General features: G+C 41.5%; 1 protein-coding gene across 6 annotated transcripts; it reads right to left on the bottom strand.

Moving 5' to 3' along the window:
* Positions 1-286: 286 nt before the first annotated feature.
* Positions 287-6582, bottom strand: LOC147859055 (basic leucine zipper 2-like). 6 transcript variants are annotated; one of them, XM_087325790.1, is made up of 7 exons: positions 6274-6582; positions 2860-2927; positions 2633-2740; positions 1843-2537; positions 1674-1764; positions 1262-1388; positions 287-1174 (listed from the first exon to the last, which is right to left on the bottom strand). In XM_087325790.1, the coding sequence occupies exons 4-7, from the start codon at positions 2520-2522 to the stop codon at positions 837-839; spliced, it is 1236 nt and encodes a 411-aa protein (XP_087181916.1). In that variant the 5' UTR covers positions 2523-2537; positions 2633-2740; positions 2860-2927; positions 6274-6582; the 3' UTR covers positions 287-836. The 6 variants fall into 6 exon arrangements, with proteins under 6 accessions (XP_087181916.1, XP_087181915.1, XP_087181918.1 ...); XM_087325789.1 differs by having other exon boundaries at positions 2860-2936; XM_087325792.1 differs by lacking the exon at positions 2633-2740 and having other exon boundaries at positions 1843-2513.
* Between the last annotated feature and the right edge of the window lie 4724 nt (positions 6583-11306).

Below are 11306 nucleotides of genomic sequence, written 5' to 3' on the forward strand. Positions count from 1 at the left end.
GTGACACATCTTTGCATTTATCAAAGTGACCAATAATAATCAGCATTCCTATTTTGCACAGCAAGATCAAAGATCATCTTTTGTATAACAAACATAATTAGAGCAAAGAGATAAGAGTACAGAATTTTCTGTTTCTGAAGGTATCAATATATCTTAACATTCGGTTGTCTTCATACATCTCCAAACTGAGAAATAAAACTTTCATGGTATACATTGAAAGGTCTGCTTTCTTGTCAGGTCAAACGGATCACGTAAAGAAATAATAGATTCACCTAGAGCAGCAGTATGACAAAAAATATTTGAATTTCTGTTTTAAGAAATAGGAGTTTGGGAAGATTCAACCTCTTATCTTGAGTGTATAGACCACTAGATATATAAAGTTCAACAAATGCAGTGGCTAATAGAGTGAAAAATAAATCTCAATTAGCAACCTGTGGCCATCCTTCTCTGATAGTCACTTTTAAATGGAAATGTTTCCTTAGAGGTCGAGAATTCATGTATATATATGACCAGTCATAACTCCAAAACTCTTACGAACTTGCAGAACCTCAAACAAGCAAATATAAAGTAAACCATAGGTCGGAGTTAAATTCCCACTGCCGCTTGCCCCTGCCCCTGCCCCTTGGTTACCAAAAAAATGACAATTCCCTCCCCCACTCAAGGGAATAGAAAGGAAAGAAAAGAAAAACAGAGTCCCTTCTGCCCTATGATCTATATTGCACTCCAGAACAAGGTGAGGCATTACAGAACTCTCGCTTGGAATCCAATTCCACCTTTTTCTATATATATATATATCTTGCTGATACAAATATTTGTGAATGTGAAGAAACAGTTGATCACCTAATGCTAGATGATGCAGATGCATTGCCCCCTTCTAAAGAGCTTGTTCGCCCACCATCCTTTGCTACTTCACTTGTTGAAGCTGTTTCATTCAAAGTGATGCTAGCCATATCTTTCATTAGTCCCGCAATTGAATCTGATGGAGAATAGCGAGACCCAGCATTAGATTCACTAAACTGCTGCATTTGGGCAGCAAAATCTGATGGCAGAGATGAATGTCGGTGTATGTTCCGCCGCTGTAACTGTTGTTTATGCTTCTGCTGCTGGTGGAGCACTTGAAACTCGCTCATTTTCTGTAGCCTTCTCACATCATTTATCAAAGTCTCATTTTCAGCTGCAAATGTTCACAATTCAACCAATGTTTAAAAAAACATAAAAGTTGTCGCATAAAATTAAAGGTCTTTATTGGATGTCCACTTACAATCCTTAATGTTTTTCTCTTGCAGACAGAATGTGATTCGCTGCTTCAATGCACTGTTGTCCATGTCCAAAATGGCCTGCTGATGCTGGATATAAAGCATCTGTGTTGATAGTGAAGACACATCCATCTATACAAATACCCATCCAAGTATTAGATTAAAAGCACTATTCATGAGTATTTAACTTGCATATTTTAGCTGCATATGCAAGTTGACACTTCCATCAATAACGCAAGTAGATATTGATCACCAGTTAAGTGGAAAAACAATAAAAGAGCATATTTTAAACACGATCAATTAATTTTTACTATTGATGGAGTGGCCATATAATCAATGTTTGAGATGACAAGTGCATCATTTATCTGAGGTGATTCACTTGAAAACATGCATTGTTTCTAGTAAAGCTAAACAAACCTGTAAACCATTGACTATCCTTTCAAGCTCTGCAATATACTGAAGCTTCCTGACCCGAGAACGCTGAGCAGATTGCCGATTGGACAGAACTCTAAAAATTCAATCACCTAATTAGAGGTTCAAACAATATCATTATATGACTAGTCAATTCAAAGTTTGATGGTTATACCGCTTTGCCTGCTTGGGATCAGCACTCCCTTCATCATGGCTGCCTAATGATGTAGATCCTCCAATCACACTTTCATGTAAAAACACTTCTTTCACTCTTTCGTGCTTTGGCCAGAAGACCAATTGATCCTGTGAGTCTCCCACTACAGTTCTAGAAGTAATTAGCTTATTTGCATTAGATACATCAGATTTACAATTTACTGGTTGAGTTCTTGCACTGATTGGGAGGTTCTGTTGATTTTGCAGCTGCTGGATCTCATCCAAAAGGTCAGTCAATTGGTCACTGTCTTCATTACCCAATCTCCTACATGGTAGCGAAGCATTGCACTCTGATTCATCCTCTTCGGCAATGTTACTAAACCTATACAGACTCCTTGGATTTTCTAGATATGTAAATGAGTCACTGGCGCTTCGCCTGTGGGAACCTCTCCTACTAGGACCCTCAGAATCCTCCAGTAATTCATTTAACCATAATGGCTGTTCTTGGAGCTCTGTATTATGAGAAGGTGTTCGCATATGCTGAACTGGACTCACATTCATTTGATTGTTATAACAAGGAGCATCAATTTCTGATGGTGATGACCCCCGATTCACAGGAAATTTGGGAGGAAGGCGAGGGGGAGCATTGCATATGAATCCTCTTGAAATTCCCTGGTTTTCCCCTTCGAGTATCTGTGCCATGAAGAATCACCAGACCTATGATAACAGAGTAATCGATCCTTATGATAATATAAAAGTCTGTTTGAAGATATTGAGGACTGCAAAGGTGAAATCATGCATATTAACAATACTAGTAATGAAGAGATTTTCAAAGCTTACAAGCATGAAGATTTAGCTGTTACTCATAAAATGGTTCACTTGCCCAATGATGCGAGCTGATTATATTTTATGTGCAAAATCTAAACAGGAAAATAATATGGTCTTAAATGAGGTAAAAGGACTTCAACTTTCGCACCCATAACTAAAATTTTCCTGACCATAAAACGCAATATAAAATAGCTCTTTATTAAAAACATACCTGGCTCTACTATGTAGAAGTAGAGGCAGATTTCACAGTTCACTCTTCTCTAGGCAAAATGTCAGAACCTGCAATAACTGAATTGCAGATCTTCAGATAAAATCACTCCCTTAACAAAAACAAGGGCTACAACACAGTTATGCAAAATCACCTCATTCGTAAAGTTAACAAAATTAAACTTAAATCATTATATACTATGTGCATGGTAAAAGTGATATGCAACTAGAGCAAGTCAAATACAATATGTATGCTATTAGGTGGATCTACAAAAAATGGGGTTTCAGAAGGGAGATAGCGACAGTCTCCCAGCAGGATATGCAATTCCTAATAACTTGGATGATTACTAAATTAACAACCGGCAAAGTTCTCTTTATTTTGGAACAACTACAATGGAAGACTCATCCAGAGCAGGCATTTGATTCCATTATTACACAACCTATTTGTGGCAAAAATGTTAACTCGGAAATTGTCGTATCTATCAATAATGGTGAATAGCTCCTAGAAAATATAGTTTGCGACACAAACACAGAACAAAGGATTGTGAAGAAGTAGAGACAGAACAGGAGTTTTCTGAAAATCTGAAGGCAGAGATATAGAAACTAAAAACAATTATGAAATTGTAGTACAGTTCTAAAAATGAGATAATACAACTCCAAAAAAAACCTAAAAATATTAAAATACATAAAAATGTTTTTCTCATTTAATAGGAGCAACCTCAGGGCCTTTAATCCCAACATGGATCTATGGGTTTTAAGTTTCCAGCATGTCGGAAATCCATGCTAAATGTTTTACTATTTTGAAGCAGAATCAAGACAAAAACACACTGTAAAATTCAAATCACATTAACATTTAATTACAATGATTATCCCAATTTCAGAGTTGAACTAATCTACATTTCCTATCATGATCAGAGTCACACATACATGGAGTTGGAAACTAATAGTAAGAAGAAAAGAATTAGGCATTTTAATTGACATGATTCATATGGAACGTTCAGGTCGCTGGGCTCATGCCTCCGCTGAAGGTGGACTGAGTAGTCCCAGTCAAGCATACATCCCCAAATGTATCTTTAGGAAGGGAATTGTCAAAGAGGGTTTGTAAATCAATCTGAGTGGTAGGCTACTCGAGGAAAATTTTCATAGGATGGCGCTTGACCTTCAATATTGCCTGCATAGCTGCATGAGAACAGGCAATGAGAATCATTAACAGCATTGGCTATCCATGGGAGAATCATAGTGGCACAAAGCTTCAAAGACAGCTATTTGAACAGAATTTAGCAAGATGTTTCTTTGAGTGGAGCATGGAAGAATTATGGATAGAATATGTGTGCAGACCCCTTGTGTGTATCATAAAATTTAGACTTATTGATGGAGAAGTGGGTGCTCTACCATGTCACATGGTTTAGGAACTTAGGCTTGTCACGGCGTATACCCTTGAAACTTTACATGATCAAAATAGTCCAGGATTACAAATTTGCATTTATATGATTAAGTGAGAAATATGATAAGAAGATAAATTAGCTGAATTAAGTAGTTAACATTAAAACAGAACTTAATAGATACAGAGTTTGGGACTAGAAGGTAGGGAATCCCTACTCAAGTTGCAATGCCAAAGAGTAGGTGTAGATTTATATATCAACACCCATTATGTACTAGGAACCCTCGAACTGAGTTTCTATCACTTCTCCAAAGGGAAGGATGATGGAAAACTTGTTAGAAGTACTTCCAACTTCAGTCCATAAATAAATATGCCAACAGTAACATATTTTCAAAGCATCGGGACAGTTTTGTCCGGTCATGATATTTCTTATGCCCCTCGATATTATTGTTATTATTTTAGCCTAGCTGATATAATTATCATCAGCATGCCATGTGAATTTTATGGTTAGAAATTGCACCTAGAAAAGTAAGCCCTCTATTTTGATCAGTATGGCTTCCATTTTTCCAGCACTAAATTCCCCAGCCTCCCCACCTCCTCCTCATGAAGCCCATACTACCTGAAGCACGGGCTTCATCTCTTTTTGAAGGTCTCGTTAAAGCCTCAAATCATGTAGGAAAAGGTCCCAACTTTCAAACTGATCATTAAGGTCACCCTGTGGAGTGTTGCATGCCAAGAAAATACCCCGTGGAGTGTGACTCTGCTTCTCCAGTCACCACTCTTTGGATAGTGGACACTTGATTGCTGATACATGCATAACTTTACCTTTCCAATTTGAGATATTGAACCCAAAGAAATGATGTCAAGAAAGTTCAAGATTCACCTTCTTCATCTATTTATTCTGGATCCTCGAATCGCACTCTCATGTTTGCAGCTATAAGAACAGGTTTATATTTTCAGTCTAGGACATGAATCGCGGATAGTGGAGGCAGTACATATGCAATATCAGACAATTTCATTTTCACCTACAAGAGTCTCGAATCACACTCTCATGTTTGCAGCTATAAGAACAGGTTTATATTTTCAGTCTAGGACATGAATTGCGGATAGTGGAGGCAGTACATATGCAATATCAGACAATTTCATTTTCACCTACAAGAGTCCAGACAGACCATCACTTCAGGAATCTCTTCAGGTTTCAAAAGGTGGAGATTCTATCATCTTCTTTGTGGCTTCAGGGTCTTTCTAAAGCTTCGGATACTTTGAAAGACAATTCCATTCCTCGGTGCCCAAGACTTCAAATGTTTTCATCAGGGCTTGTAGAGTCTCTATCTATCGAGCATTCATACGATGCATGCAAATGGGAGGTCTCATCATGGTTCAAGGCTTGATTTCTAGAGTGCACATCTGTTGTTAAATACAATTTCATGTAGTTCCAAAGTATCTCCAGATTGATGGTACAACACTTGTGCCCTTCATTTTAAGGGAGACCCTTCTCAAGCTCCAGACTGATATATAAAGTTAATGCATCAAGGCTGTTCCTCTTTGCAAATTACTTTCGGATTCCTTTGTAGAAGACAAACCTTGAAGTAGAAACTCCGGACACAATGTTGAGATGAACGATGAAAGCATGCATATGTCTCTCTCAAGAAACAAGTATATACAGATAAAAAACAATGTAATGAGTAGAGGTCACTTTCATTCCTATATACCAATCCAAAGCCAGAATGTTGAAAATCTATAGCCAACCCGAAGTTATATATACAAATAAACACTTTAACATATGCACAAAATATTCTATATGTATACATACAGTTAATGGCTTAAGATATTCATACACAATTAATGACTTAACCTAGATATAACATATATATTGATCTATTGACCTAGATATAACATTTATACAATGACTTAACCTAGATACATATACACGTAACATTCTATCAATTGACTTGACTTGACATATGCATGTTAATGCTCATATAGATGATTTCTATATATGTGCATGTTGACGTTCATAGTATTATTAGGATTCACCTGATTCAAAGATAGATCTGGAAACAGAAGTAGTCATAGAAGTCCCTTTTTCAGCAAAGAATGTTGTGGTTGAAGGAACAAATAATACCGAATTCAAACATTCCCAAACATTCCCAAACATCAGGGTTTCAGCGTTGGAAAGGAACGAAAAATGGGCTGTCTTATTCTTAACCTTCGTCTTCGTCTCCTTCTTATTCAGATTCCGTCTTGCTTCTCCTCAGTTTTCTGTCTCGCAGATCTGATGAATACAGAGCTAGGGCTAGGAGGATTTCCGAGGAATTCGACGGGAAAGATGGAGGAGGGAGGAGGAGTTTTGCAATTTCTTTTATTTGACAAGCCAATGTATGTAATGTAATGTACATATGTATGTATGTATGTATGTATGTATATGTTTGGCTCGTGACTATGTACATATTTGCTACCAAATCGGAGTTCAAATACACCATATATACTTTGACCATTAAGATTTCACTTGGGATTTCAAATACACCATAGACACTTTGATTTCACCGTATACACTTTGACAATTAGGATTTCACTTGGGATTTCAAATACACCATAGACACTCTTAGATATTATTCCTAATGTAAGCATGAAATAAGGACATGTAAGAGAGAGAGAGAGAGAGAGAGAAAGAAGGGTGTTGATCCACCTAACCACCCCCAAGCGAAGGGATCAAGACGGACTTGAGCCTTCCTTGATCAAAGTCCCATACCACTGCCATGGCATCGAGCCGTACTTGGTACTAGCACGCTCACTACAAGAGTTTGTTCACCTCAAGATCACAGTCTCGACGTTGTCGAATGATGTCACTGATGAGGGTAGCTAGGCCTCATATTTATAGCCAGACCTAAGCCCCCCAAGCAAGTTCACACTTGGCCCTTATGGGTTGTCTCAATTCCTAGGATTAAAAGTAATCCTCCCTTCTTTACATTCTCGATTAACCCTCACACTTTATCCTCATGTGTAGAATACTATGGTACAACTTACCACGAGATAAAGTCTATTCATGCCTATAATATACACTTAGGATTACAAATACACCATATCACTTATGATTTTACCATATACACCATATTCATGTAGGATTTCAAATACGCCATATACACAGGTGCACCATAGACACCAAATATATTGCTTCTTCACTTCTGCATATTAACTTTTACATGGTATCAGAGCACGAGGGTTGAGAATACTCTACTGCCGACGGGTGACGCTCACAGATTTTTGCCACAAGTACCACGGCTTGGACGTTACAGCTCCAGCAAGAACTCCACAGTATCCGACTAAGGGACATGTCAGTCACTGACTACACCACCAAGATCAAGGAGATATGCGACACGTTCCAGTCCATCAACGTGACGGTGGACAAAGACGAGATGGTCCAGATCTGCCTCAGTGGTCTAACACACCAGTACAGGCCAATCTGGACGACAAATTGCATCCGGGAGAAGCCATTGTCCTTCTTCGACCTGCAATCGATGCTCATGGTCGAAGAAAACCACGTGAGTGGGTCAAGGGCCACTCAATTTGATAGTTGGATGTTGTACACAGAGGCGGATTGGCCCCGTGGGCGTGGAGGATGAGGTGGGTTGGCACACAATAGCAACGGCCGGCAAGAGCAAAATTGGAGGCACAGAGATAGTGCTGACAGCAGTTCCGGACCCTCCACAAGTAGGGGGATTCAAAGTGGCGCAGGAAACTGGTAATCAAAGACCGAAACGAAATGTTGGTACTGTGGCAGGAAGGGCCACAAAGAAAGAGAGTGCTAGGAGAAGCGTGCCGATTCGGATAAATCCGGATCCGGCAAGACCGGACAAGGGAACCAGCAAAGCTTGCACTACCCTAAAGGATCGAAAGGATACGGACCGGAAAGACCGGAAAAGGGCCAGCATTTGTGATGAAACACAGGCGAACTCATTGAAGAAGACCACTTCCAGATTGGAGGAAGTGTGGTACGTTGACTCCGGAGCATCTAACCACATGACAAGCCACGAAGAGTGGTTCTCATTTCTGAAAAAGTCGAAGCAACCAGGAGTTGTCGAAACCAAAGACGACATTCCTCACTCGATTGAACATGTCGGAGAAGTTCCCCTCAGCCATGTCGGACAGAGAGGGAAGTTTATGAACATGTTGCACGTTCCGACATTTACGAAGAACTTGGTGCCGGTCGGACATATCGTTGACCTGGGAATGTGGGAGGATGTTCGTCCTCGACACCAATGACGTAGGCACCACCTTATTTGCAAAAGGATAGAAAGTCGAGTCGGATATTGACTTGTGGCACGAGCGGATTGGCCATGTCAACTATCAACAGCTTCAAGACCTACAATTGAAACAAGTTGTTTTCGGATTGCCAAAATTCAATGTCAGAAGGCCCAAATTTGTGAAGCTTGCCAGTTTGGGAAGCAACATCGGCTTCCATTTCTCACCAAAAGAAACTGGGGCCGTAACAAGCTCGACTTGATACATTCGGATGTATGGGTACTGACACAAAACGTTAGTCTTGGCAGGAGCCGATATTTCATCTCCTTCATCGACGACTACAACTGACACACGTGGATCTATCTCATTGAGAAGAAAAGCGAAGTCTTCGACTGTTTCTAGAACCTACAAAGCCTTGTCGAATGGGAAATGGAGAGAAAGATCAAGTGCCTGCGATCAAATGGCGGAAAAGAATGTTTTTCCAGCCAATTCAACATTTATCTGCAGCAGAAAGGAATTCGGAGGGAATTTAGTTGTGGATACACACTGGAACAAAACGGTGTGGCTGACAAACCGGTCAATTGTGGAGGTTGCACGGGCAATGTTGGAAGAGAAGAGCATGCCCAAGTTCTACTGGGCCGAAGCGGTCCGAACAGCCGTCTACATCCAAAACCGGATCGGGGATAAGCTATATTTCGGGCAGAAGCTAAATTTAAGGCATCTTAGGATATTCGGTAGCATTGCCTATGTGCATGTGCTGGATGAGAAGAGGAGGAAGTTGGACCCGAAGTCGGAGAAGTGCATATTGGTCGGCCACTCTCATGAGTAGAAGGGGTACAAGTGCCACAACCCCCGGATGAATGTCGAGTTTGACGAATCGACATCCTGGTACTCTCTGCCGACTCCGACCCTGACTTCGACCCAATTCCGAAAGTTGAGGCCAGTGAGCCCGAAGCGATCGGGGCAGAAGAGGAAGGAAGAAGGATTTGGTACTCTAGATGAGAGTTTGATCTCATTTCAGCTGAGCGGACCGAATAGAGAGCTAAGTCAAAAGGACGAGCAAGAGGATGAGCCAGGGAGCAACGAAGACTCAGTCGTGCTTTCCCCGCATAAAAAAAACCAAGGATACGGTTCACACGCAAAGAGAAAGGGAAGAAGAAGATGCCAGAGTATGACACCGACAAAGAAGAGTCAGATTAGAGTGAGACCGACTTCGGAAAGAACGAAGAAGGACCTCCAGGAACGAAGTTTGAACCGACCAAGAGGGCCTTAAAATTGGCTAACAAGAAGTTACGTCGATCAACCTACTAGAAGAACCCCGTCAAACGGTATGGGTATAACGAGTACATGGCATATCACTAGGCGTACATGACGAAAGTGGCGGAGGTGCGTGCGCCGGAGAGCTATGCAGAGGCAACAAAGGACGCGAATTGGAGTGCCGCAATGGAGGAAGAGATGCACATGCTAACAACGAATGAGACGTGGGACTTGGTGGACGTCTCGACAAGAGTGAAGCCAATCGGTTGCCGGTGGGTATACAAGGTCAAATACAACACTGATGGCTCTGTCAACTAGTACAAAGCCCGGTAGGTGGCAAAAGGCTATGCACAACACGTAATCGATTATGACGAGACCTTCACGCCGGTTGCGAAGATGACGACCGTCCGTGTCTTACTTGCAGTGGCAGCAGCGAAGGGGTGACATCTATATCAAATGGATGTGAAAAATGCGTTCCTACAAGGTGATCTTGTGGAATCGGTATATATGGTCCAACCCCCTAGATTTCAGTGCGGATGAACACATCGACCGTTTGCCAAATGAAGAAGTCCGTTTACGAACTCAAGCAAGCCCCGCATGCTTGGAACATGAAAATCATGCAACGACTACGTCGGATGGGGTTTGCCGTGTCGAAGTTGGACTCTTCACTTTTCATCCGGCAAGGTCGGAATGGGCCGGAAAGCATTTTGCTTTATGTTGATGAGTTAGTCATCGTTGGTGCCGACCTGGATGAAATTTACCATATCAAGTTCGATCTTGGGGACCTTCATTACTTCCTCGAGATCAAAATGATCTGCACCTCGGAAGGCATACTGCTTAGTCAACACCACTATGTGTTGAGTATGCTCTTCAAATTCGGTATGACGGCATGCAAGTCCGTCTCAACCCCTCTGGATAGGAATGTGAAGCTCCTCCCTGACTCTAGAACGACATGCGACCCGACATGATTCCGACAAATAGTCGGAAGCCTCATATATCTAACCATCACCCGACCGGACCTCAGCTATCCGATCAGACTGATTAGTCAATTCATGGCGCATCCAACCGTGGAGCACCTTCAGTGTGCGCTCCGAATACTCAGGTACATCAATGGCACTAAGGACAAGGGGTTGCAATATCGAACCAGTGTAGCCGAACAGCTTGTCGGCTACATGGATGCCGATTGGGTTGGAATGCAGGCGACCGTAGGTCTACATCTGGATATGTGTTTTCACTAGGAAGCACCATGGTCGCCTAGAGGAGTAAGAAGTAGCCGACATTAGCACTGACGAGCACCAAGGCCGAGTACCGAGGAGCGGTTGTCGCGACATGCGAAGCTATATGGCTCAAGAGGCTCCTTAAAGGATCTGTAGTTGGAGGTGTCTGATCCGACGACGATCTACTGCTACAACCTCAACAGCATCCAGCTGGCGAAGAACCCCATTTTTCATGCCCGGACCAAGCACATTGAGGTGCACTACCATTTTGTCTATGAGCGTGTCCTCTCCGGTGAAGTCGAACTTGTGTATGTTCCGACGGATTACAGACTGCCAACATCTTCACCAAACCTC

This window comes from Azolla caroliniana, unplaced genomic scaffold (assembly GCF_043228905.1).
Source record: "Azolla caroliniana isolate FFs.n. ecotype wild unplaced genomic scaffold, voAzoCaro1.0.p SCAF_10, whole genome shotgun sequence".
NCBI lineage: Eukaryota > Viridiplantae > Streptophyta > Polypodiopsida > Salviniales > Salviniaceae > Azolla > Azolla caroliniana.